Consider the following 27998-nt stretch of genomic DNA (forward strand, 5'->3'; position numbering starts at 1 on the left):
TTTCCTGAGTTTTCTACACTCAGGGTTGAGAGAAGTTGTGGTGTTGGGCAGGTGGTTTGTCAAAACACTTCATGCAATGTGCAAAAGCTTGAGCTGCTCGTTCCCAACTTATCCTGTGCAAATTCCCTCTGATCCGGCTGCATCCTGGGATGCTGCTCCCCGAGAGCTGGCTTTCCCATCCCAGCGCTGATGGCACCACATGCCAACCCAGGGCCATGGGTCATCTCCTACTTACAGGCAGCCCAGGGACTCCGACCAGCCCACGCTGACCCACGCGGCCCTGGAAAACAGCAAGCAGTAAGAAAAGCATCTCCCTGCCAGCAACAGAGCTGGAGATTTGGAGGCAAAGCTGGTGCCCAAACATGTCACGGCTCAGCCCCAGCGCATCCCAAGCCACCCAGCGAGGGGTGTCCAGGGTTGTTTCAGTCTCCCACAGCCAAAGATGCTCCAAGATTCAGCTACAAGTACCAGCACCCCATTAGTTACCCGGGCTCCCCGCGGTCCTGGGGTTCCCTTCAGGCCATCAGGTCCTTGGCCTCCCTAAAATTCACACAAATGGAAACAGAAGTCATTTTAGACAACCCTGCAGGTGTCCCCCAGCCCCCTCCACCCTGGAGAGCACCGAGGGGACCCATCCACCACTGCCACACTGGAAGGTCAGTGTATGGCTGCAGTGGGTGCAGGGATGCTGTGCACAGGGTGGGGGGCCAAGAGGCTGGGGACCCGCCCCAGGTGGGCATCCTGATGCTGTCCCTGGGTGCTGGGCCCCATGCTGCATGGAGCTCCTGGGCAGGGAGGCTGCATCCCTGCCCCCCCACGCAAGGATGAGGGGAGCCCGCAGGAAACCAGGGGACACAGCAGCAAACACCAGCACTGACCTTGGGTCCCTCGCTGCTGTTCAGCCCTGCTGAGCCGATCTGCCCTTCTTCCCCCTGCCAGGAGAGAGGAGAGGAGTCAGCCAGAGAAAATGCAGCCTCTGATCCTCTGCCTGCTCCCCCAGCCATGGCAGCCACCATGCCCCTGCCCTGTGTAGGGGAGAAATGTGGGGAGCATGGCCGGAGGTGGCACTCATTAAATGGCAATGTGACCTGGGGCACCAGCTGAGCTTTGGGGTAGGGATGGAGACCTCCATCAGGATCATAAAACTGGCCAGAAAAAAAAAAAAGCCTAATAGGTTCAGTGTTGGCCCAAAACAGCACAGCTGAATATTTTTGTTGCCTGCTGATCAAATTAAAGACAATTCAAAGGACTGATGTGCCGAGACTCCTGGCTGCTTGGTTACAGCCCTGGGAGGGCAGGCACAGCCCAGACCCTGGCTCCAGACTGATGTGGTGTGATGGCAGCGCTGCTCGGCTGGATGGAAAAGGCACCACCTGGCAGCGAGATGAGTCGTGCTGCATCTCCATCTCTTGGAGAGGTGGGGAGGATTCGTTTCTCATCCTGAACAGCAAATGTGAGAGCAGATCCAGGCAGGCATCGCAAAAGCCCTCCGAAGCAGAGGGCATCACATGCAGGGGGATGCTGCAGACCAGAAAGGTGGGTGGGAAAATATAATCCCCCTTCTCCTGAGAAGCTGGAAAGCTCTAGAGACAAGCAGCCAGCCTGGCTTCAGTTCCCAGGTAGAAGTATTGATCTGCAGCTGGGTTCATCCATCCTGACAACTCACCCGGAGCACGCACTGCAGGAAAAAGCACTCTGAAAATTGTGCCTTGTTCCTGTGGCTACCTGGCACTGCTGTGCTCAGCTCTTGGGAGCTGGCGAGGGTTGGGGCCAGGTGGTATAGCTGGTGAGAAGCAGGGCAGCCGGCTGGGCAGCAGCAGCCCTCCGGAGCTGCCAGCACAGGCTCCAGGAGGCAGAGAGCCTGGCGGGAGTCAGGGATGAGCATCAGTTCAAGAGAGTGAAGTGTGAGCCCTGTGCTCTCAAAATACCTGCGCAAAGGGTGCTGATGGGGGGCAGGGACCCTGCAAAGGTGCTCAGGCAGAGGCAGCTGGGGAGGGCTCCCCCTTGGACCTGCTGGAAATCCCCTCGCATTGCTGAAGCCACCACCTAATTCCAGGTCATTGATGGGGGCACAGCTGGAGGGGTCTGGAGCAGCCGGGTCAAAGCTGTGTCGGTGCCAAGTGCTCGGTGCCAGGCACACCTGCGACCCCAAGGACTGGGACTCTGAGCCAAGCTCCCCGTGGCCATGCAGGGGCCAGCGATGCCCCAGCAGCATGGAAGGAGATGCCATTAGAGGGCTCCCTTGGCCTGCACCAGCTCCCACCACCCCAACCAGCGTGTACCAGTACGGCTGCCAAGTGGACTTTTGCTGGGGACAGCCCAGTGCCTTCAGTCCTCCTTCAGGAGGAGGAAGAGGCAGTGCAACATGGCAGAGATGCTCAGGATGCTGGAGGGGAGCTGGGTTTAGGCAGTGGGAGAGAGGGATCCTGCAAACCTGCAGTGCCTGCACCAGCAGCACGGCAACGCGTGGCTCTTGGCCAGGCACAGCGGCATGCTGGCCATTGCCCGGCTCGGGAGCAGGTAGGAATGCTCACCCTGGGCACGGCTGGGGCAAGGCAGCACTGCCCACACTGCCTGCATCCCTCAGCGCTGTCCCTTCCCCCTACCACCCACCTCATGGCACAGCACTGGGCACCCATGTATCCCACCACGTGGCACCCTGGAGCAGCCATGGCACTTACATCTGGTCCCCGGGGCCCCACTGCTCCCCGTGGGCCGGGAAAGCCCTGCAAGCCAGCCTGGCCCCCGAATCCCTGGGGGCCCTTTTGCTCCTTGCGCTCCACGTGGACCCTTGGAGGAACAAGACACAGCACATCACTGCAGGGCTCCCAAACAGGAGCCACAGCCCACGCCTGGGGCTCCCCCACCCGCAGACAGGAATCCCCCCATCGCTTGTTGCCCCAGCTCTCTGCACAGCCAGCCTTTGCCATGGGGCCACTCTGGGTGAACATCCCACAACCCTCCTCCAAGAGCATCCCTGGGGCACCAGCAGTGGGGCAATATAACATTTTTAAACAGCCAAAGCAAGATGGAGCAGGGAAGGATGGATCAGGGGCAGGACCACGGTCCCTGAAAGCAAATGCCCCTGGGTCCCTGGACATCCACACCAACCCACCCACCAGCTGGAAAATAGCACATTTGAAGAACAGAAGAAGAAGCAGCTTCAAGAATCCCCCCCAAGCCTGGGTACGTGGTACCCTGTCTCCTTTGGCTCCCAGGTCTCCCTTGGCTCCACCTGGACCTCGACAGCCCTGCAAAAGGAGCAGAGGTGGAGGGTACACTCAGAAAACCATGTTATTGCCACTTCTTGCAACCAAACAACCAAAGCATGCTTTGATCCCATTTTGGCATCAAAGAAAGTGAGTTCTGCCCAATTTAGATCAGGGCTTTCCTCCTGATGGGCCTTTTGCAACCGGGGGCAGGTTACATGCTGGATCTGTTCCTCAGGGGGGGGGGGGGGGGGGGCGGTGTGTGCGTGTGTGTGTGTGGTGCTCCAGAGCTTCTGGGTTCATTCACCAGCAAATGGTCAGTGGCCCCCGCACCCTGTGCCAATCCTAGCCCCAGCTCCCTGGCAGGTAGGACACCTGCAGCACCCGGTGGTGGCATCCCAGCTGCACCATCCTGGTATCAGGACAATGATGACTAGCACCTTGTCCTCAGTACTGTGTTCCCCAGCACAGACTAAAGCACTAAAGCACTCCTCTTGTGCCTCCCCAAAGCAGACAGTATCTTAGGACACATGTTGTGTCTGAAAGCTCCTCTTATTACAGCAAGACAAGCCCAAGTGCAGCTTTGCCATCCCAAACAACTCCAGCTTCCACCTATTCAAACGTCAAGTTCAAACACAGGCAAAGACCATGAAGATGGTGCTTTGGGCTGTTCTAACACAGCTCTCCTGCTTCCCAAGCAGGGATGGCATGGGTGCCATCACTCACCCGCTCTCCTTGGGTGCCTTTTGAGCCTGGCAGGCCAATAAACCCCTTCAGAGAGAGACACAAAATGCAAGTAAAAAAAAAAAAAAAAACACAAAGGAAAGTATCAAATGCACTCATGGAGGCTGACAACCCTCCCACACTACAGGGATGGGAAGATGCTGATAAATGGGAGACACCAATTTATCTCTGCAGAGTTGATGATGATGAGATGCCACGGTGGAATTTGCTTCCCAGCAGGGACCAGGGGATGCATAAGCCCACCCAGGGCTGCCCCCACCCACGCACCAGCCCTCAGCTGATGGTCCTTGTCAGCCTCCAAAATGCACCACACACATCCCACCCTGCATCCCTCATCCCCTCTGCAAGCACCAGTTTCAGCACACAAGCAGCAAATGCACCAAGGGCTGTGCTCAGCTGGGACGCTGTGGGTCAGGCAGCAGGAAGGCCAGGCTGCCCCAGCACCCTAACCCTTTGGAAAGGACGGCTCAGCACCCAAACCCCTTGGGAAAAGGGGTGCACTTAACTGCGCACCAGGGAAGGGACAGGCAGGGCTGGGGCATCACTGCTGATAAATCCATAGGGGAAAAAAAATTAAAAGCAAGGTCCCTGCAAGCAGCAGAGGCGGAGGAGCTTTGGAAATGAGGAGTGTGGTCATAGGGATGTGGCAGGCATCCCCACCAGCTCTTAAGCCACAAACACCATGGGAAGCTGGGGGTGGCATGAGGGAGAGGGCATTCCCCCACATTGCTTTGGGGGGCTTAAAGGGGGAGGATGAGAGCACCCCACATCCAGCCACCCGCTTCCATGGACTTACCCCAGGGCCCTCCTGTCCCAGCTGTCCCCTCAGCCCGGGGACACCGTCTGCACCCTGCAAGAGGGGTGCTGGCATCAGCTCGTGCGGCGCTGGGCAGAGCGCCCAGCCCCACCATGTCACATCCCCTCCCCAGGGCTGCTGGCGACCTCCAGGCTTCATTTGTGGGGTCTGCTGCAAGCGCTGCCATCCAAAAGCAGGGGCAGGGACACCTACACCCCCCCCACCCCACCCCTCACCCCCCGGTCCCTCAAGGGAAAGCCCTCAAGCCCTCACTTCATCCCAACCAAGGTCAAAGAAAGCCAGCGAGAAGCTCTTACTGTGTCTCCTTTGGGACCAGCTGATCCCTCCATCCCAGCTGGACCCTGGGGAAAAGCAAAGGTGGTGGGAGGTCGGAGGTTTGGCAGAAGAAGGATGCTGCTTATTGTGCTGCTCTGCGGATGAGACCCCAGCCCATAGGAACCCTGCCCAGCCCCTCAGCAGCTGCCTGTCACACCCCATGGACCATGTCCCCACCAGCTCACCCTTCCCTTTGCCCCCCACCTCCTGTCTGCCTGTCCCGCTGCCAGCAGCCTGCCCACAAGACACAGCTCTTCCCACCCACCCATTCCTACCAGCTCCCAGGTAGCCACAGAGACCCACAGGGTCAAGGACTTCATGCCCACTTGCAAAGGACATGGGGGACAAGTCCCAGTAGCTCTTTCTTTGCTCAGCAAGCACATGGCGGGGGGACTCACACCTTGGAGACATGGTAGGCTCCAAGCCAGGACAGCATCCACTTACCTGCACGCCCCTGGGGCCAGGGGGGCCGCGTCTCCCCTGCAAGCCCTGCGGTCCCTGCAAAGCAGGAGGGGACAAGATGCTGCTGTTAGAATCAAACCCCTGTAAGCATTGTGCAAAGCCTGTGGTGCAAAACCTCTCTTGGGAAATACAGTGCTGCTGAGGAGCTCCAGGGCTCCCAGCGGGCTGGTGTGAGGGGACCCCCCCCACCACTGCACGGAGTACAGAATGGATTCCCACCCCTGTCTCAGCCTCTTTGCAGACTTTGGGGTGGGTTGAGAATGCAGCCCAGCTGGAGGAGACCCCTCTGGGCTAGGTGATGCTTGGGACACTCTCCCATCCCAGCACCCCTAGCAGCTGTCCCCCAGGACACCGCTGCACCGTGCGGTTTGCTCATCCCTTGGTGCAAGTACCTTGGGGCCCCGGGGGCCAGGCGAGCCAGGAGGGCCCATTTCTCCCTGGGGAGAAAGCAGGGAAAGGACGGGGTGAGCACAGTGGCCAGAAAATCCCAAATAGCAAAGGGAGGCAGCCAGGGCAGACCCACCTGAGAGCCATTGACGCCTCGGCACCCGACGGATCCCGGCTGGCCTGGCTCTCCCTGCAGCACAAGAGGATGCTCAGCCCTGCAGCCGCCTGCACCATGCAGGAGGAGGCGGAACAGGGCTCCCCACAGCATTTCCCATGGCAGCAGCCACAGGCTCGTGGGGGTACTGGGGGGGCTTTACTAGCATGTGTGAGTTTTAACACCATTTGACCTTCTGCAATCCACCCTCCCTCCCCCCAGGAGGCTGCATTTTAACCAGATGCATCCTTTCCAGGGGTAAATCAGCACAAGGGATGAATCTGGGCAGGACATCGTGGCACATCCCAGCCTGCCCATGGTGGCCCTGCCCTGCTCCTGCGGGCTGGGCAGCAGCAGCTCCCCCAGCCCAGCCACCACCTGCGTTCCAGCGGCCATTTGAACCGAAAAGCTGTGACTTACCATGGGGCCAGCAGGGCCTGGGGGACCCACCGAGCCACCTTCTCCCTGGACCAGGAGTGAAAGAATGCAGTTTTTCTAGCTTGTTTTGCTTTGGTTCTCTCGTTTTAATCTTCACACCCCAAATTCTCCCTTTTCTTTGTCTCAAGCATCAGCTACTTGGTGCCCCTTCGAACAGCAACCTGGCCAGCCCCTGGCTCCCCCACTCCCTTCAAGTTGCAAGGTGCTTCCATTCACCACCTCTGTTTGCCTTTTAAAGCCTCTGCAAACCCTTCCCAGGCTGGGATGCCTCCCAAAGATGTGGCAACAGTTAAGCTATCAGTGGGCTGAGTGCAGCATGGAAAAACCCAGGTGCTGTCAGCCTGGGATTCATCTCAGCTGAAGGTGGTCACCTAAAATAAACCACAATGCAACGTGATCCACAAAAGCTCATTTTTCTTCATCACCAGCCAGGAGAATGAGCTGGGATGCCAACAGCCATGTGGGAGAGGCTGGAGGCAAGGGGAGGCTCCTGCCCCCAACACGCAGAGGGACAAGGTACCTGGTTGCTCTGGGGCAATAATCCCATTAATAAGAGCCACCTCCAGGACAAAGATACAGATGTAATTACATCCAGGTCTCAGGAAAACAAAAAACCAAACAACAAAACTCAAGGATTTTGTAAGAGCGAACCACAAAGCAGTGCCAGTGACCCACAGAGCCCGAGTCCTTCCTCCTTGGACCCATCTTTCCAGTGGGGTGCAGCAGGCTCCTGCACCTCTTTCGGGATGGCTGGTGACACAGAGAAAGCAAAACCACTCACCTCCAGCCCCATGGGGCCTTGGAACCCCATCGCACCCTTCAGACCTGACATCCCCTGGGAAAGAAGCCGGGAGCAGGGTGTCAGCAAGGTGCCCACCCCGAGGTTCTCACCCCAAGGTGGCAGCTGCCTTTGTCCCATCCCTTGCAGGAAGGTCAGTGAAAACACAGAGACCATGAGGGCTTTGCTCAAAGCCAGAATGTGGCCTGGAGCCAGGGATGGAGCTTGGGACCATCACTGAGAAGCAAAGGTGCTGGCCCAGGAAAGGAGATGGAGGGAAGGAGCAATCCCTGTGTGGCAGGGAACGACACCCCCCCCACCCCCCCCCCCCATCAGCTTTTCCATTAACTCACATGAAGCCCTGCAGGACCTGGCAGACCATTTTCTCCCTTCATGCCCTGGAAAAGCCAAGAGCAGCCTGAGCGATGGAGTAGAGACCTGGAGCTGGGGGGCCATGGCAGGGAAGGAGCAACCCCCTGCCCAACCCAGGCAGGGCTGTGAAAAGCAAGGACAGACACCCTCACCTTGGCTCCCTTCTCTCCTTTCTCCCCAGCTGGTCCAGGGTCACCTAAGAAACCCTGAAATGGAACAACAAGGATGTATGAACCCCAGCTGGACCACCAGGCGTTCAAATGTGGCTGCTGTGCCCCAAAGGGCTGCTGGCGTGGTACTGGGGGATGGGGACCCTCAAGCTTCTGCTAAATGAGGCAGCCCCAGAAGAAAAGCCTGGCTGCTTGCTTGTCCCTAGCACAGTGCCACCCCACTGTGGCTGCTCCCCTCCCGTGCCCCAAGCTAGTGTTGCACCCAATGGTGACACGGAGGTGTGCTCCAGCACCCGCAGGGCTGGGACAGGGCTCTCCATAGCAGCGCCACGCTGGGTGGCATCGCCTGTGCCTTGGAGGACACCATGGTGCCCTGAGCTGTGCACAGTGGCCGTGGGGAAGAAGAAGAAAAGCTTCACGGGCCCATGCGAGCGGTGCAAAGCCTCACGTGTCTGCAGCTGCTGGGTGCTCAAGTGCACAGAGGTTGAGCCCAGGGGCAAGAGATTCTCTGTCTGGATGCTTGGAGGATGCTCACAGGCACAGAGGGTACAAAGTCCAGGCCAGAAAAGCTATATGATAAACTGTGTGGGGCTGCTGTTTCAAAAAAGAAGAAACTAGGTTTCAAACACCCCACTATGATCAGACCTCAAAGGAGCCCAAAATCTCCTGGGCAGCTCCAAAACTTTTAGCTAACACTTGCCTTAAAAAGACTGGGTGGTGGAAAAGGGGGAAAAAAGCACTTGCTTTTTTATGAACATTTTATATCGTGGCTGACAAACCCTGGGAGTAGCCTGGAGAGGAACTGCAGCGACGTGCACCAGCAGCCCCCGCTGCCTGGGGGCTTGCACAGCGGGCGCAGTGGTGAGGGCAGCTGCCAGCCAGACCCCACACGGCTGGAGCATGGCAATAGGGCATCCCACCCCATAACATCACATCAGGCTGGCACACGTGGCTGCAGGCCTGGGGGGATGCGGGTACCAGGCGCTGCTGGTGCAGTACCAGTGGAACCAGTACTGGAAAGCTCTTATTGCTTGGCATTAAGTGGACTGAGACTGGGGCTGGCACCGAGGTGTGCCCACAGCACTGAGTGCTGAGCAAGTGAGAGCCACCTTACCTCTTCTCCCTTCTCGCCAGCCAGTCCCCGGTCACCCTGGAAGCCCTGCAGTCCCTGGGGAGAGGGAAAAGGAGCCAAGCAGGCATTGAGGGGCTGCCCTGTGCCTCCCACCCATGTCCAGCTCCAGACCCACTCCCCCCTCCCCACTGTGCTGCCTCCTGCCCACGACCACCCTGGTGCACACTCCCAGGGGGCTGCTGGGACCCCCAAACCTCTCAGTGTGGTCCAGCCCCTGATACCATCCTCCAATAGCCCCCCTGAGAAAGCTTCCAAGCCCAGGTGCATTGTCCGTGCTCCCCAGGGATTGCTGCCAGGGGTCTGGAAAAGGGCAAGAACTGTCACACCACCAAGTGACCAGTTTCATGTCTTGAACTCTATCCAGGCAGTCCATAATTGGTTTCATTTCTTTCTTCCCCTCTCCCAGTTATTTTCTCCTGTAAAAGCAACTGGGAGGCTCAGATGCAGATGAGCAGCCCAGCCCTCATGCTCAGGCCACCCACAGTGCAGGATCTGCAGCGCTCAGGCTATCCCAGGTGCACCTCAACAGACACACGTGACGTTCTACAGCTTTTTTAGGGGGGAAGCATGAAACTTGAGGCATTAATCCAGGACTGCCTGGGTTTGTAGGCTTAGGAGGAATATTTCAGTTGAAGGAGGCAAGGGAACATAAAGAGCAGCAGCATTAGGAGCCTCTTGTCTCCTGCCCAGGGCTTGGGGATGCACATTCCCCTCGACACCAGCCATGCCATGGCCCTGCCTGCAGCTCACCTGCTCGCCTGGCAGCCCCCACGGCCCAGGTTTGCCATCCAGTCCAGGGAAGCCATCTGAGCCGGGGTAACCCACACGTCCTGGCAAGCCCTGGAGCCCGGGTTCACCCTGGGTAGAAAAAAGCCAAGCATAGAAAATTAAAAAATCCACATCATTACGAAACCAATAAATGAAATGCTGAGCTCTCCTTGCCTCCTGCTTTTGCAGCAATACCTGCTGAACACCAAATACCTCACAAGGAGACGGGGAGGCTGGCAGGGAGAGAACCTCCCTGTAAACATTGGGCCTGTGGGTCTGCCCAGGCTCTCCGACTGAAACCGTGGGAGAGTCACAACCAGCAGCCATACAGCAAGAAAGAAAGAAAGTAGAAGGCAAAGAAGCAGCAATACGTTAAGAGAAGGGCAAGCGAAAACCCTTTGCATCTGCTTCTTGCTCTGGGGCTTATGCTCAAAGCCATTTCTGATGCCTTCCCATATGCAAGAGCCTGAGCAGATCCTCTGGACTGGGCATCACCAGCTAAAGCTTACAGGCAGCTTTTTTATCCCTTAGCTCATGGACTATTCTGAATTAAGGTAAGATAAAGTGCAGTCTGGAACAAAGAGAGGACATTTCCCTTCAACTCACTTTGACTTTTGATTTCTCAAAAATTTTGGAACATTTGGTCAAGTCCAAAAACTGAACTTTGTTCTAGTTTGCAAAGTCAGAGTTTGAAGGAAGGGCAGAAACATGCAGCTGCCTCAGTTACTTCTCAAGTGAAGAATCTGGTTGTGAAAATATAAAAGCTTGTTTTGGGGAGGTTTGTTTTTCCATCTCCCTCCCCCAAGGGCTTCAGCCTCGCACAGCCACCCACGTGCATCCCCCATGCTCATTAGTGGTCATGTATGCTTGGGGGACCCAGCCCCAAAGCCAGCTTTTTTGCCCCATTCCACTCCTAGTCCCTGCTCTGGGGAATATTTATTGTTATTTGCAATTTTGCAAGAAAGAGACCTGGGCTGCGATGCACCTTGGGCTGTGACTGTGGCAGGCGAGCCCAAGGAGACAGGCCAAATACGAAACAGATCGTGGGCAAACCCAACCCAACCCAACCCAATGGTGCTTGGGGCTGGTGCAGGTGGATGAAGTGCCTCCCCCTCTTCCTCACCCCTGGTGTCATACAATCAGCCTGCCCCAGGCAGTGAGAGCAGGGAGCGGAGACCTGCTGGAGCCTGAACAGGCATCAAAGACCTCTTGGGCCAACATCTAGTAGAAACATGAACGTTAACAAAAACCACCCCAGACTGGTCAAGAGCCGAGTCCAAAGCAGAGTTGAGTTTCCCTGTTGGAAACCTGCCACACAAAGCCTTTGGTAGATGCCAAAGCAAGAGCAGGAGAGCAAGGAGCTGGGGACAGGGCTGTGGCTGTGACACAGCCCCCCGAACTGAAGACATCAGGCTTGCAGCTGGACTGTGATGGGTGGAAAAAATTTACTCCTTTCCGTTTCTGTGCTGATCCCCACCCCGAACTTCTGACTCTCCTCACAGATCCTGTTTATGTGAAGATGGAGAATAACTTCGGCACTTTTTCGTTAAGCTATACTGACAGACTCCAGTGTTTACACTCAACCGGCTTAACACAGTCAGTGATGTCTTCCAGATGTTAGCAGCTGGTAAAATACTATCCCTGGGGTGCACCCCTGCTGCATAAGAGTGGGGCCAGGGGTGACAGGGTGGCAGGATACACAAAGGAGAGCAGACACGCAGCGCCTGGTGGTGTAGCTCCCTTTCTTGCCCAAGATATTGACTCTAACTTCTATCATAAGCTTTTTGGAAAGCTCCAGTGATGCTGGGAGACTGGGACATCTGCTTGCCTTTCCTTTTACCCACAGGGCATCCAAACCCCATGGGCTCACTCAGTCAGTCCTGGGGGAGGTGGCCAGGTACTGGCACATCCCTTCAGCCAGAGCCACGGGGAAGGAGGTGGGTGGTTTTCAGCAGGTGACAAAAGGACAGAATGCTTTTGGGACAACTGTGCCAACCTGTGTCCACCGGCTTGGGAGGGCATCAGGTAACACACAGCAGAGTCCAGCACCCAACGGGACTGTGCTGAGCAGCCATTGAGACCATGTACCTGCTGGAGCAGGGTGCTGCAAGCACAGGGCAAGAGGAGCTACAGCACTGACTCAGTCAGGGGAATGAGTCTGCTGTGCAGAGCCACCCCTGCCAGCCACAGCAAGGTCCCCAGGGGGAGGGGACATCACCTCCCATGAGCTTTCAAACCAGGCACACATGTCCTTGCACCATTCCCAAACCAGCAGCACACCTGGCTGTTACAGTTCTCCCTCACCCAGTGCTCCCGGGTTTGATCCAAGAGGGGCAGGGTCTCCGAGGGTCCCCAGGACAGCCCCGAGGGCACGCTCAGCCTCTCCAAACTGGGCTTGCCCTGCAGCCAAGCTCCCCCCCCCCCCCCCAGCCAGCACCCCCACTTACCGCATATCCCCGCTGGCCTTTCTCACCAGGCTCCCCTGGATCTCCACAGGGTCCCTGTGTGCAAACAGGGACTGAGTCAAAAAACACATCCCCCCCCTCCGCCCTCCCCCCCGGTCCTGCTCCATGCCAAGGACAGCTGGAGCCCTGCAGAGGCTGCCACGGGGAGGACAACAAGCAATGCAGAGGCAGCCTTGGGAAGGGCAGAGTGGGAGGATTCGCATCCCTCAGCGCACCCACCACCCTGCCCACCATCACAGGGTCCGTGGCCAGGGTAGGCTTGGAGGCAGCAACAGATCCCATTCCCCACAGCTTTGGTGCCCCACTCCCCATTGCTTTGGCGCCCTACAGGAGGTCAGGACAGGGAGTTTTGCCTTTGGTTTTTTTGCCTCATGGCACTGCCCTTATTGCAGAGGCCAGATGCCGGGGTGGGCAAGCATCACCCAGCAATCCTGAGGGTTGCATGGGCACGGGGCTGCACACCCACCAGCATGGGGCTTGGCCCCATTCAAGTACTGCATCAGCTGGTCTCTGGCTTGCTTTTGTGCCTCTGGGAGGGATCCACATGGTCCCTATCCAAACAGGGGGGCAGGAACCCGATGCCCTGGGGAAGACAAGGCAGCACCATTCAGCTGGCAGAGACAGAGGGGCAGGGGCTGCGTCTGCCAACAAAACCCGGGGAGTTAGATATCAAACATCATCTGGGTTTCGGTGGAAAGCAGACAAGCAAACCATTAGGCTTCTTTGAAACCTAATCCCAAAGCCCTTAATTACAGCATGCCAGAAGCCACCGGGCAGCAGATACTTTTTGGGGCAGCTCAGGACTGTGCAAGTGATTGAGGCCATTGACCCTGCAGGGTGCCCCGGGCCAGCCAGGGTGGCAGTGGGGCCAAGCAGCACCCAGCCACGGTGGGGACACCAGGGCTTTTCTTACTTACAGGTGCTCCTGTTTTCCCTGGATGTCCGGGGGGGCCAGGGGCTCCAGGTTTTCTCTAAATGAAAAAGAGAAACACTTGTAAAACAGATCTCATTGACAGAGTGCTTGGAGAGAAGAAAAATGCAGCTGACCAAGCCGAGGGAAAAACAAACCAGAAAAAGTTACTTAACAGCTATACTCACCGGCCAGCCTGCATGCAGAAGCTGGTAAAATGATGATTGCTGAAAGGAGAATGGGAGAAAAAGCAATATGTCAAAAAAACCCCAAAACCCAATCCCAAATCCCTTTTTGCTGTCTTCAACACTTTTTTCCTGTTGTTTGGGAAGACAGCAATGAACCAATCCTCTAATCCACTTTTTTTTATATTACTTCTGTGCATGTCACAGGAGAAGGCTTAATCTAAGGACAATGTGTAGGAGATAAGGAACTATTGGCCTCATTAGCAAACTAAGACAGAGTCCACTTCTTCTGAAGTTTGTTGAAATTCAGCTTCCCTGTGGATGATCTTGCAGCCTTGGGACACCAAAAATGTTTTGCATGTGGAGAGGTCAGAAACATGCTATTGGTGAGTGCAGGTACCGTCAGGTATCTCCAGCTACCAGCCATCCTCCTGCCCTCCCATGCACCACAAACCACAGACACTCAGGAGGCAAAACCCACCTTTGCTCCTGCTCCTCCCTCCTCCTTCCCACGGTGAGCCCAGACATATGGTCCAGAGAGCTCCTCCAAATCCTGGCTTGCATCAAAGGCTAAGAAAAGCCCCCCTTGTCCATCACCCCAGTCCTAAGCAGCTGGAGGGGCAAGATTTCCACGTGCTCCCCAGCTTCAGCCTCAGGGGCGCCAGGAAACCCCCTCCTGTCCGCCCCCCCAAAGATCCATCCTCCGATACCAAAGAGAAGAGAAGGGAAAAAGCCAAGGAACTCATTAACGAAAATAAACACAGACCTTTCAACATATGGAAATATTTCTAATAATGAGCGGGGCTCTCGGGGGCAGATGATGGATGGATGCATTTAACTAGCTCTAATGCTGCACCAGGCATCTTGGTTCCTTTCAAGTTGATCCCGAATTGATTACTGTGAGTGAACGGGAGCAATCCTTGCCAGCCTTCCAGGGCCAGGCCACAGTCCTCTTGTCCAGCCAGTTCTCATTTCCCTCAAAAGATGCTCAGAAAAACTTTTTTTAGGTGGTTGGAGCATGGCCAAAGCTTTTGCTTGTCTCGGGAATCAGTGAACTCAGATTCACTTGGGACAGGATATTGTTTCATTAGGCTTAAAAAAAAAATATTCCAGCCTTTTAAAAAGGGGGGAAAAAAAAATCCCACAGGAGACATGAACTCATATTTCAGAGCACCAGATGCCAAGGAGAGGGGAGAGAAATTAATTGCCTTCTGCAATTTCAGCAGGAAATAGTCGGTACTTTGCTCGCTGCAGCTCTGGTCAGCAGGGAGCAGTGTGACGGGCAGCGGGATCGTACGCAGATAGAGGGGATGGAGGACGGGGAGTGACTGCTGTATGGATACATCCTCCTGTAAAACTCCAGCCCGAGAGTAGGGCAGAGAAAACCCTTCCAACAGCTCCTCGAGGAGCAGGTCATGCCCTGCAGCATGGTCTCAGCCACCCTCCCCAGCCCACCCTGTGCCCACCCTCCCCACGGCCACAAAGCCACACAGCCATAGAACTGCATCGCTGCTGACTGTTCAGTAGCAGGACATACCTAAAGGTTGCTTCTTTTTTGCATGAAGCACTATTTTATTTTGCTCTAAGGTTACCAGCCCTCATTTCCCAGCCTGACCTCTTGCTTTTAAAGATACTGGGAGAGATAAAGGACTCTAGTACTGTAAATTAAGCTCCCTAATAACTATGGGAGCTCCAGTTCTCCCACCTCATTCCCCAGCTTCTGGGACTCCACCACTACTGAAGTCAGCACTGCTAGAACAAGACTGCAACAGCTCCTGCCCGTCGAGCTACACTGAGACAACTTCTTGGCAAACCCAAGGCCTGTCAACCTGTTGTAAACATAAACGCATGACAGGGGCTTGGGTTGGAACCGTGGTGGCCTGAAGCTGGTTTTGCTCAGTTTCCATGAATGGCAAAGGCTTCTTTTACCAGGAAGGAGCAGGACAGGTTACTGAGCATCCCAACAGCCATAACTGCTCTGGGACGCCCCTTGCTTTCCTGGTCCATCATACCGCATTACATCCCCCAGCCTGAGAAGCAGCCCCTCTGACTTGCATTTCCAAAGGCTGAGCCAACAACAAACCCCAAATGCCCAGAATGTCAACCCCTGCAGCCCCCAAATCACAAGCATTCAGTTGGCAAAAGCAGCACTGTCCCAAGCCACAACATTTCTCCAGCCCCCCAGTAAGTTACAGGGGACGGCAGAAGCAGACAGCACCCCTCCCCCCCCCCCCATCCCCACAGAACCCAGCTTTTCACCCCTGTGCTATCTCAACAAAGATTAGCAAATCCCAGCCCACAGCTTTGCACTCCTGTTTCCTGCTGCTGAGCAAAACGCCGCCACCGGCGCTGCGGGGGTCATATGGCCACAGACACAATAGCCCAGAAAGGCTTTTGGGTGCCCCACGTCATCCCTGCCAGACACTGCCTTCCCCTTGAGATCGGCACTTTGCCAAAAGCACCGGGCCAAGTGCCAGCACACAACCCGCCGGGAGCCTGCGGCCAGGGCCCCGGCAGCCCTCCAGCTTCAGCTTCCCAAACCCAGACGAGTGTCTGCTCCCTCCAGCACTCCCAGCACCTAAGCACCAAAGGAATGGTGCACCAGAGGAATCACAGTCTGCAGCAACATCCGTAGGCATGAGCACTTCTGCCTGCAGAAGAACAAAGCCCGAGATCCCTTTCCAAATGCAGGCAGGGGGAAAAAAAAATGCAATTCTGACTGAGTGTGCGGAGCAAAGAGCATCAGCAGCCCTGCAAAGTGCTGTAATCATGCTCTGACAACAGGAATCAATTCTGCAGGTGTCCACCCCAAATGCTCTGGGAGTAAGGTGACTGCCCTGGCGCAGGCATGGAGATGCTCTCTGGCACTGCCAGCTTCTTCCAGCCATCACTTGCAGCTTGCTCTCCTCTCTCCCCGTTTACTCTCTTCCCACACTGTGTGCCTGCAATGGGTCTTGTGAGCATCGATAACAGCACAGCACCTGCTCTAGAGCAGCAGGAGGACAGGAGAACATGGAGGTCCTCCAGGTCAACCAAGGTATCGCCCAATGATCAGCTTTCCTGCCCTTCCCAGGGGGAATCTGCTCTCTAAGGAAGGTATTTATCTGCCGATGCTTTGATCTAAGCCAACACAAAACAGCAAGGGGCAGGTCTGGCCCAAGGACTTCTGGTCAGTCAGTCCAGGCTCGGAGCCAGACCAGCACGGGGCCACTCCCCACCTCATACCTCCAGCCAGCATCATCCCTTTCTCAGGACATGCTGTGCTGCAGAGCAGAGGTCCTCCTCGCTGTATGGTCTTGCCAGCACCAAAGGCATTTGTCCTGGAGTGGAGGGTGCCATCACACTTCACAAATCAATGAGTTGAAGATAAGTCAAGGGATGTTACAGATGCACAATGCAGAGAGCGATCCCACTCCAGGGAGCCCCAGGCTGGTGAAGTGCCTAAGGCAGTTAGAAAGCCAGTGCCTTCAGCTCTTGCCCTGCCTGCCTCAGGCAAGGCTTGAGAGGGAGTTTGAGATTAACCACAGCAGCTGCTTAGCTGTAGGCAGCTGGGAAACCCAGACGGGGCTGGCTGGGTGGCTGCAGTGATCGCTTCTGCAGTGTGTGGGGTTTTGCAGCCAGCTATGCAGCAGCTGAAGCACTCCTGCCTCCCCACAGGTCCCATCCCTGCTTCTGTGCTCCCCCCCAGCAGCAGAGCTCAGGCAAAAAAATACCTCGTCTTGGCAAGAAGCTTGACAGGCACAAACCCTGTGAGCCAAAGCCACGGCACACAGCTGGGGCACAGCAGGAAACTGGAATATGGTGGAAAACAGGAGCAATGCTTCGTAACTGGTAATGCAGAGCAGGAGAGGGGCTGCCTTCTGCATGGCTTGGACCTTCTTTGGCCCCTGTCCTACAGCGGTAGGCCACGAACCAACCTAGGGATGTCATGGATGTGCGTGGACCACAGGGACCCAAGATCTCCCAGTCGGTCACAGGGGAAAGTGAGAGCTGTGTGAGCACAGCTGTAAATAGGGCACATGCTGATCCCGTTTCACCAAGCACAGCTGCCCGCAGAGCCACCCCCAGCGAGCTGCAGCCTTGGCATCCTCCCTCTGCCCCCACCTGCCCACCCCATCTCTGTCTTCCCACCCTGCATATCTGGGATTTCAAACCATGGCAAACCCTCCCTCCCAGCTCACATCCCAGCAGAGGCATGCCTGCCCAGGAGCCGACGGGGAAGTCCGAGCCTGCTGTGGCTGTAACTCACCGTGAACATCTGCCAGTCCTCCCTGGAGTTCCTCCAGAGGACGATGGTGGGGACACCGGGGATGCCCACAGGGCCCGGGTCACCGGGGGGGGCCCGTTCGACCCATGGCTCCAGGGTACCCCTGGAAAGACAAGGGCAGCTCCTTAAAACCAGCCGGGGGCTTAACAGTCAACACAGGCTGGACATGGGCTCGGACTCAAGTCAGCCTCTGGGTGGAGGCTGGGTCTAGGCACGTTCCTGGGTTCAAACCAGCTCTTAACATCTAAATAACCATGACAAGATGGAAAGCAAAAGGAATGAGCTTCGCACACACGTGCCTGTGCCCAGACCCATCTAAATGCCACAGGAATTGAAGCTAAAGCACACAGAAGTGGCATGACTCATGGGGCAATGAGACTGACCCTCTACAGCTTGGGAAAAATGGAAACTGCTGTGCAAAAGTGGTTGGGAGCACTATCACTGTTTTACTGATGGGGAAACCGAGGCACCGCACTTAATCCAGAGCATCTCCAAGGCAATGCCGTGTGCTGCAGGAGACCAAGCTGCACCGTGCGCGCTGCTGTGTGCCGGGTTCCTGGAGCAGGAAGGGCAGCCGAGGGTCTGACCAACATGGTGCTGGAGGACAGGTGTCCCTCCAAGATGAGCTGGTGGATATAGCATGGGGCTGAACTTCGCGACATGCCACCATCCCTCCTCCAGGTGACCTGAGCTAAAGCTGCTTTGTCTCTGCTCTGCTGCCTCTGCAGAGTCAGGAAGTGGCTCAGAGGAAGGAGAGCAGCTTGTCTGGACAGCTTAGTCCTTAGTCTGGGCTTCAAATACCCAGTAAAAAAAGTTCTTTCCTCTTCCAAATGCACACAAAGGGCCACCAGGCTGCTACTTCATAAGCTCACACTGCCCTCCTGGTGAAAAACAGCCAAACCAACCCAAACCACCTGTGGGATTTGCCCTGGACCCTACACCCCATCCTGCACCTTCCTGTGTTTTCCCGGATACTCACTTTGTCTCCTTTGGGTCCCACCAGTCCACGTCTCCCAGGACAGCCCTGAAAGGCAAAGAAGGAGCACTGTGTCACCCCAAAGGGGGACCCCACAACCAGAGGAGATCCCACGGTGGCTGGGTGACCAGTGCCATGGCCAGGGCCACCCGAGCTCCAGGGAAGCAGGAACTGAAACGGCTGATTCAGAGCAACCCAGCAGCACCGAGCCTCAAAGAAACACCCCAAAGACCAGCGGGTGGAAAGTGCAACCTATTTTATGCTGCTCCCTTCCCAGTCTCCTGCCCTGGCATCAGAAAGCAGCTCTGCTCAGGCAGCTGCACAGTGTAATCCTGCAGCATCCATCACAGAAATATCCCAGATGATATGGCCGGGGAGCAGGAGCACATTTCCTGACACCTGGTGAGGAAAGACAGTGTTAGGGAAAAATCCCATAAAGTTGGATGATGTCCACATACTCAAACAGTAGTTTGGACAAGGATGCAAACATCTGTGGCTTCTAACTTGTGTGAGATCTGATCTAGCCCATCTCTAGTCAAAAGAGCGCATTTTGGCCAAGCGGTGACCCCACTTCAGGGCTTACTGAAGCATCTGTCCAGACAGAAACCAAGTCAGACGGGAGATCCTGGCTTTTCATGATGAAAGAAATCTCCCTGGAAGATGTCAGCAGAGACTGATAACGTGCTGGGCTGCAGCACAGCATCTACCTGTGTGTCTGCTGCAGAGCTGCGGCTCTGGTGGCTCCAGTTACTGCTGTCGTTTTTGTTCTGAGCTTGCAAACAGCCTTATCCAAGCCTGGTAGCGAGCCTGGGAATCCACCCTGAATTAACACAACCCAAGCACAGACACGGCAGCATTCCTGTGACCACCGAGGCAAGCCCCGACCTCACTGCCTTGTGCCGATGGGATGGGTAATGGTAAGTTGGGATGGGTAAAGAGGCCAAACTCACGTCATCCCTGATACCAGATGCCTCCAGCAGGATTCAATTTAAGCCTACAAATAGAAACCACATCTCTGCTGCTAAACAGCTAGTGCTAAGTTTGAGGGGGGAAAAAAAAAAAAAAAAAGAAAAGCCTATGGGGACATAGTGACAGCTGGGAACCCCCATGAAACACTGTCTATGAAAGCCAAGGAGCTTTTGAATACTGGCAACACAATGAAACCCCTGCAAGGAGGATTAGCAAGATCATAAAAATCAGCAGGTTTTAAAGAAACACTTTTAATTTCTCACAACGTGTTGTTTTTTTCCCCAGTTGATCTCCAATGACTTTACAGTGGATGGTGACTGGTATGGGAACTGAGGGCATGCAGTCTGTGGGGTCTGCAGCCCAGAAATGCCCTGAACAGCATTAGAGCATTATCAGGATTCGGCAGGATTATAAATAAACACTTCCATCCAAACCTCCTGACTGGAACAGCTACTCAAAGTGTTTGCAAAGGCATAAAAATCTCTGAGGGTGGCAAACGACATACATGAACTTGCACTGAAGGAGAGGAGCCTGGTGGGGTGCAGGGCTGGAGGTCTGTGCCCCACCAATTTCCCTAATCAACTGCCAGTGAAAGAGGAGAAGAAAAAACCCACAAGTGAAAAAGTTGATGCTAACCCCCCATTATTCCCAAAGCTTTCCTCCAAGAATAATGAGAGATGTCACCTTCAGACACCCACCCTGCCTTGTGCCCAGGTCCCGGGTGCAAGGCTGCCCGAGATGATGCAGTGAAAGGGTGAGCCACACATCACTCCCACCAAAACCAGAGGTACAGCAAAAACCCATTCCCAAAGGAAAACCCCTTTTAATGAAGTTTTCCAAGGCAAGGACACCAATTCTTTGGTTTCCCTTCCACAGGATACATTTAAACACCCAAAACATCCATCGCACCTTTGCCAGCATCACCACGAGCATGGGGCATGGCAGCAGCGAGGCGTGTGGGTATGAATTCAGGGCTGGGCAGCAGCCCCAAAACAGCCTCTATGTGCCTGGGACCCCCCATGACTCAGGGCGGCTGAAGGGGCTTGGTGGGATGGAGACCCAAGGAGGCAGGAGAACCTTCGGGGACCAGCAGCAAGGGCAGACCCCACTTGTCCTCAGCCCTGGGGAGCAGTAACGAAACATCAGGAAAGGCTGACATGCTCAGGACATAATTTTAGCTCCAATAATAGCTCTAACCATGCACGGCACATGCCATGGCAGAGCTTCAAGCCCACACCTGCTTGTGCCAGCATCTCAAACTGCTAATGCCCCAATGGAGCTCCTTGTACCTGTGTTTCCACCCAGGATGCTCACAACCAAGAAAACCCCATCTCAATGCTTTTTACAGGAGGGAAAAGCAGTTCCCTCCTGGCTGGGTCCCCTCCTCGTGCTGCCTCCCCTTCTGCCGGCTGGCAGCAGGGCTGTCAAATGCCGTGATGTTTCCTGCACTTCTGGGATTTTTTTCATCCTTCAGCATCTGTTCCTTTTGCCATTTTCTTCTATTTTTGCAGGCAATAGCTGCAGCAGCAAGGAGATGGCTCGAGGGGGAAGCTAGCAGTCCTAAATTTAACAGTTATCCTATGAAGCCTGGCTCATCCGTGACAAATTTAGTGCCAAGTCCCTTGAACAGCCATAAAACCAGCCACGTGTGGAGACCTGCCCTGCAGCATCCAGATGAATCCCCCAGGGCAGCCCCGAGCTCAGGGCATCCCAGATGGCTTTTGTGTGGGCAGATGCCCAGGGTGGGTGAGAAGGTGCCCATGGTCAGTCACTATGTGGCACTGGGTAAATCAAATGCAATTTGCTAGAGGAATTAAAAAATGTAACCAAATAAGGGAAATCATGTTGTTGGAAGAAAATAAACATAGGAAAAAAAAATATTCTGCTGCTTCTCAGTGAAAACTGGTGACTTCACTGTGATGGATGAATAATCTGAAAAATATCAAAACTTCAAAACTTATTTCAAGACAAATTCAATGCTCTGCTTAGTACCAGCACAAATTCTGGGGTGTCACAGTGGTAGAGAAGCAAAAGACAGAGATGCCGGTGGGGACTATGTGCTGACACGTGGGGTTTGATGTGGGGACAGGGGCTGGAGGAGATGGCTTGGCCTCACTGAGCCCCTCAGCCTGCCTCTGGGCAGGGCCTGGTGAAGTGAAAACTAACAATGTGGTGAAATGACTTGAGACCATCTCTAGGGCAGGGGGGATAAGGGAATCATCATCTCCTCTTCAGTTGCCAGTAGAGTTTCTTCAGGCACATCAAAAAACCTTCTCTGGTTCTTCTCACAGGGCCAGGCTGGTGCACAGCCCCATGCTGCCTGCACAGAGAAGAGTTTCCCCCCCAGTTTCCCATGGGAAGCTGCTGGCACCGCAGCTCAGCAGCCTGCACCCACCACCCACTCTGGAGGGGAAGATGCACCCACCACCCATCACTCCCCTCCCACAGCCATCACCTCCACCACTCACCGGCAGCCCCGGTGGTCCTGGCAGCCCCGGTGGTCCCGGCTTCGCATGACCCTGCTGCCTGCGTGTCACCGGTGAGATGGGGTGCCCTGAGCGGGCAGCACCATTCCCGAGCCCTGGGACAGCAGGGCTGGCTGCTACTGGAGGATGCTCCAGGACACCCACCGCTGACCCCCGTCCCCAGGGGACCTCTGGGAACATTTCCTTTGGGGGCAGCTGCCTGATGCACCGATGGGGAGACCTTGGCGAAGGTGGCAGGCACGTCCAGGTCAGCGATGGCATCGCCGGGTTTGCCGTGTGACAGCCGTCGGCGGCTGCCCGCATCACCCGTCAGCTTCTCTGTGGTGACGTTCTCCTCCCGGGGGTCGGAGGCACGCTCCTTCTTGGCTGCTCTGTGTGTTTTGATGGAGGGTCCTGGGTGGACAAAAGCACCATCAGATACCCAGGCGTCACAATGTTGTGCAGGAAAACCAGAGGTAACTATGACTATGAACTCACCAGAGCTACCAGCGACCCACGGGCTGCTCCTGCTGAGCCCTGGCCTGCCAGGGCCAGTGATTTTATTATAGGTGGAGTTCAACAGCTCAAAGTCTTCATCCTCAATAGAAAGGCTCCCCTCCTCCTCCTCAGCAGATGGCATCTCGGTAGCAGAGAGCGATGTCAGGGAGCTCCCATCGGGTTGGAGGTTGAGGGTCTCCTGGGTGTTGTCCCACGTCCAAGGTGGCCCCAGGCTCAGATCTGAATTGGTGAGTCTGGAGTCCTGAAAAGGAAGAAAGGAAAAAATGAAATTTGAAGTTTTCACTTCCTTCCTCACACCCACGCCCCCTTCCCTGTTCAACACACTCGTGCTTCTTAATTTCCCACATGCATGAACGCTGCTGTGGGGGATGAAGCAGCTCATGGCTTGCAAGTCCCAGGCAGGAGCCCCTGAGCTCCAGGGCAGCTCGTCAGCAACAGGCAGGTCAGTTCAGCCACTACAAAATAAAACTGGTGCTCGACAAGGGACACGAGCCAGTTGTTGGCGTGGGTCACGCTAACATGAACCTCCTTCTCACAGTCCCACCGCACTGAGCCCCCCGCGCAATTTTCTGTGCTGGAGAGGCACCGAGAGAAGAGCCCACAGCCTAACGACAGAAACCCAAGCTTGAGAGCAATTACTAAAACAATTAAAGCAAATGTATAGAGTTACATGGGGGATCAGCCTGCCCCTTCAGCCTTTGATTTTGCTGCTTCTGCCTTATTTCGAGGCTCCTGGTGGTCTCGGGGCAATGGTACGGGCAGGTCAGAGGGGAGCTCGCAGCCCCCACCACACATCTTCCCAATCCAGCAGCTGCAATAGTGCTGCTGGCAAAGCTCCGAGGGTTGGGAAGGGAAGGCAGGCACCAGCCCAGGTGGAGGAGCCTCCTGGCTGCTTGTGGCAAATTAATTTAAGGCAGTGGCTTGCCAGGAATTCATTCTGTCTTCAGCTACCGTGTTAAACGGCTCCCTCAGGATGGTGCAGGTCACGATGCCTCTTTCAGCCCTACAACCACCAGCGGAGCCTAGGCACCACCCATGGGTGGAGGAGAACTGCCATGTTGCTAGAAACATCTACGCTCAAGGCAAAAGCACTGAATGTAGAAAAGGAGTTAAATTCTAGAGTTACCTGCATTTAAAACACACATCAGCTTTACATTACACACCAGTGTAAGTGTCTCAGACTGGGCTTGCACACCGAGCCACACAGACAGAGACCCAGGGCTGGGTTGGCTGGTGGGTATGAAGGACCTTCGCCTCTCCTGGACCAGCTGGCAGCACTTCCATGCCCACCACCCCTAGCTCAGAGCTTGCTCCGCGCTCCACTGAGCTCCACAGGGCACAGACAACCTGGCCCATGGCACCAAGAAGAGCTGGGTGAGAGCTCAGCCCTGGCTGGTGGCTCCTTGGGGCTGGTGCCATGCAGCTGATGAAGAGATAGTCTGCAAGAAGTCACTAGAGGGAGATGCAGGCCCATGCTTGTCTTGCGGGGCTGTAGAAGGGGAGCAGAGAGGTACAAGGAGGTAAGGAGCATCCTTCCCATCATCCTTCCCATCCTATCTTCTGTTGATTGAACCCATTACTTGGCTCTAATTCTGCTCTGCACCACAGACCCAAGGTGTATGCCTGCCTGGCAGCACTAACGTGGAGCTGCATGAACAACAAGCAGGAAACCCAACAATTCCACTGCCAGAAGTGATGATTCTGCAAGTGAGGATCCAATGGTACCAGTGGGTCGGGGGAGGTCGCTCTGGTCAACCCCACTTCTGGAGGGTTCTGGGAGGCAGAGGAGCTCCAAAGTCAGCAAGAGCTGCTGAAGCCTTTGCTCTGCTGCTGGATGTCATGCCATCAGGCTGGAGATTTCCAACCTCTTCCCATTCCAAGTGGGGAGGAAAAGCAAACATCTTCATTTTTCAATTTTCAAATGTCAGGTTTGAAGAGTTTCTTTTTAAAACAGTCAAAATGCTTTGCTCTCAGTTGACAAAAACTTTTTTGGGCGGTCCTGGCTTTGTTTGTTATATAGAATTTGTTATAATTTACTTTGATGTCAAGCTTTCATGCACAAGCAATTTTATAAACTAAACCTCATTTCAAGACAGAAAAAAATATGTTGACTTTTTTTTGTTTAAATATCAAAATGAAGTATTTTGACAACTGTTTCCCCCCTCCAAAATCCACCCCAGACAGAGTCTTTCCCCACAAGAAGTTCTAACAAGGGCAAATCAGTATCCTCCTAAAAAGTGAGCAGTGCCAATAACTACTGCTGATGCCAGCCAAGGACACAACCCCTGGACACCTTCACCCAGTAGTCTATACTAAAGAACGGTGTCTATAGTAGGTGCTAAGTAGGCAAGTGGCAACCCAGTGCCAAGGAGGAATGGTTGAGAAAGGTCAGGATGAGGCAAGAAAAGACAGAAAGCAAAGGAAAGAGAGATAGCAAGTGGGAAAGCAAAGACCAGAGGTGACTAGCCAGCTCCTCTTTCTCCAGAGACCTCTAACAGGGACCTGTGGTCCTGCCTTGCAGGCTGGGAAAACCACTGGATGCAACTGAAGGGTAAAACACATAAAACAAGAGAGAAGGGAGAAGCAATTTAGAAAAGGCAAGCCTCATTCATCTCCAGCCAGCTCCCTTCAGCCAGCTTTAGCAGTTAGATGCTCTCAGATTTTCCCTTGGGCACTTCCCAGCCCACCGGCTCAACCTCCAGGTGAGCTTGTTATCATTGCAGCCCTGAAGAGCAAAGGAAGATAAACACTGTGTTTCCTGAACAGCACCCAGTGTCTGGGTAAAATTCAAGGAGATGGAGGAAAGTAAGGGGCAAAAGCTCTGCACAAAGTCATCAGAGCAAAGCACCTGAAGGGGACAGGCTGCAATGAAGCTGTTTTCATCAAGAGAAATGCTAATGTACAATGAACAAGCCTGCAGAGTCTGGAACAAATTAAAACATGCTGCCAATTAAATCACAGCGGTTTTGCTGCCTTTGAGGTGGAAGGAAATCAGGCTTCAAGTGGTGAGAGCAGGGAAGCAGCCAGTGCTGCTCATCCGCAGGATGGGCAGGCTGGACCTGGAGCATCACGGCAAGCTCTTGAGTGTGGCCAGCTGGCATGTCCCTGCCCTCATCCAAGCATCCTGGCCAGCCTGTGCCCTTTGCTTAGAGCCACAGGGGCCTGGGCAGTGGCTGGTAGCAGTCGGTCTGAGGAAGCAATTGCAAGCTGGGCAAAGCTCACCACATGGACACACTCTGCACTGCATTAAAATGGCACCGGATTTTTTAAAGAAATTTTTTGGTGCTAGAGTGGTTTTTCAGGCAGACCAGGGAGCTGCATGGACCCTACCGTGCAGTTCACAGAGCACAGTGCTGAATGGGGGACTGCTGGGAACAGGACCTAGGGCAGGACAAGCCCTTGCCCTGCTGCCCTTAGATCAGCATCAGAAACTCCACCCAGAACGTAGCACCTTTCCAGCTGAAGACCCTGTGGTTTTGCTTAAGCCATTCAGAAACGTTAGTGAACAACCAAAGAAAGAACATTCCTCCCCTGTGACAGCATACAACACAGCCCAGAGAGCAAACCAGTACCGCCCCGCCAGCCACGTTCTCCTCTAACCCACCGCACACCTGCAGACCCACCTTTCTCCTGGAAGTAAGAAAACCGGAGCCATCAGCTCATCAAACCCTCAGGCTTTTTTTTTGGAACCCCAAAGTTGCTGGAATAGGGGTTGAAGCCATGCAGCATGTGGGGAGGGTGAGGACAGAGCTGCCAGGCATCAGCTTGACCCACTGCCAGGTCCGACTCGCAGGCCCCCGCGGCAGTCCAGGCTCTCGGGACAAGGCAGGAGCCTTTGGTGCTTTCCCATCGTGCACGTTGTTCCTTCCCTCTCCTTGCACGTGAGTCCAAGGCTAAACAGGGCTGTGAAACTGGAGCTGAGGAAAGGCAGAAACCTGCCCTTGCTATGATGGGCTTTCTTCCTCTGTCTCCATTTTGCAGCCCTTTTTTACACAGCATAGTAATTTTCTTTTTTTTTTTTCCCTTCCTACACAGCACGACCAGCCACCGGGGAGAGGGAGCTCCAAGGGATTAATGACGGCTTGTATGAAAAGCAGACACTATTCACCCGGGCTCCCCCTATGTAGCCACACCGCCCGGCTGATGCAGAGACCATCAGCACCCTGGATTAAATTAGTCTTCCCAAATATATCAGAATCAATGGATTCAATTACATGAGGATAAAACCCTTCAGAGGCTCCTTCAAAGTAACATATAAGCCAGATTTCAAACCCAGTTAAGAGTCCCCCTCTCATTAGCTTTAACTAACTTGGTTTGTGGTCCTGTTTCTGTTTAAGCAGGATGACTGTGAGCTGGCGGCAGTCAGTAAGGAGCTATAACATACAGACTCTAAACCAGCACTTTTTTATTTTTTTTTATTTTTTTTTTTTTAAACTAATACGCCTTAGAAAAAAACCCTAGTTTATTTTACAAAGTCCTTTCAAGCAAGAAATCAAACAGAGCGCTGCAGAAAAAGCATTCTGGCTAAAACTTGACTCCATCATTTGTACATCTTTAAAACGATTCAGCTGTTAATTATGAGCAACCACATTCCCTGCAAGGTCACCTTCGCAGGGAGGATGTGAGAGGAACCGAAGGGCAACCCAAGGGACCTGCAGGCAGCTGGTTCAGCCTCCTCAGCCCAGCCGAGCACTGCAGGGCTGACTCCTTACCAACCCCCAGCAAGGAGACCCTTCCCACCTTGGGAAGGGAAGCACAGAGCATGGGGCAGACCTGGAGACTCTGCAGACCCACAAAGTGCCCTCAGCTCTACCCACAACCCTCTCACCAGACCCACAAAGCCCGTGCTTGGCCACAGATACCACTGCCGTTCACCTCCCCAGCACCCGGCTCCTGTGGCTTGTCCAGGAGAAGATTCTGGGTAGTCTAAGATGCTAATTGCTCCTATTAATGCACTATAATTAGCAGCCACTAGCTCACTTTCCTCCCTGAACAATGCAGTCCACAGCCTGCATAATTTGTCAGCAAACCACGGCAAAACTGGCGGCAGCTCCATACCACACACTCCAACATCTGGCCAGCAAACATATTTAGCACTATTTGTAAACCTCCAACTCCAACAGCTGGGACTCTGGAGAAAAGCATCTGAAACATGAAAGGGGCTAAAAATTCATCTCAGAGGGAGGCAGAGGAAGTTTATCTCCCCATCCTCCTCATGGCACAAATTGGCTTGGAGGCGAGGACCAGGCGTTAGATGCTCCTCCATGAGCCTCTTCCTGCAGCCGTGCACGGTAATTAAACCCTCTGCAATCCCAGCTGCATGATTCAATTTTGGGCTTGGCGCATAGTAAATCCAACAAGAAACAAGAGCTGGAGGGGGCAGGGACTTGGCCTATTTCTAAGTTCCAATTAAAATAGTTTTACAAAGGGACTTTTTCCTCGTTAGCTTTGGGGTTTGCTATTTCTAGGCGTATTTTGTAGCAGGGGTGCAGACGA

At 54.6% G+C, this 27998-nt stretch overlaps 1 protein-coding gene across 1 annotated transcript in view; it reads right to left on the reverse strand.

Annotated features, from left to right (window-relative positions):
- The window catches only part of LOC106112062 (collagen alpha-1(I) chain-like), a 90625-nt gene that overhangs the window by 16123 nt on the left and 46504 nt on the right, over positions 1-27998 (reverse strand). Inside the window, 28 exon segments of the mRNA XM_055793775.1 lie at positions 236-280; positions 487-540; positions 879-932; positions 2682-2744; positions 2746-2790; positions 3198-3251; positions 3936-3980; positions 4750-4803; positions 5067-5111; positions 5530-5583; positions 5940-5984; positions 6071-6124; positions 6509-6553; positions 7308-7361; positions 7658-7702; positions 7829-7882; positions 8961-9014; positions 9729-9836; positions 12194-12247; positions 13129-13182; positions 13310-13348; positions 17556-17645; positions 17647-17676; positions 18553-18597; positions 21987-22072; positions 22115-22136; positions 22138-22397; positions 22482-22743. Of these exon segments, the coding sequence (XP_055649750.1) occupies positions 236-280; positions 487-540; positions 879-932; positions 2682-2744; positions 2746-2790; positions 3198-3251; positions 3936-3980; positions 4750-4803; positions 5067-5111; positions 5530-5583; positions 5940-5984; positions 6071-6124; positions 6509-6553; positions 7308-7361; positions 7658-7702; positions 7829-7882; positions 8961-9014; positions 9729-9836; positions 12194-12247; positions 13129-13182; positions 13310-13348; positions 17556-17645; positions 17647-17676; positions 18553-18597; positions 21987-22072; positions 22115-22136; positions 22138-22397; positions 22482-22743 (1914 nt within the window).

Source organism: Falco peregrinus, chromosome 1 (genome assembly GCF_023634155.1).
Source record: "Falco peregrinus isolate bFalPer1 chromosome 1, bFalPer1.pri, whole genome shotgun sequence".
In the NCBI taxonomy this organism is placed as follows: Eukaryota; Metazoa; Chordata; class Aves; order Falconiformes; family Falconidae; genus Falco; species Falco peregrinus.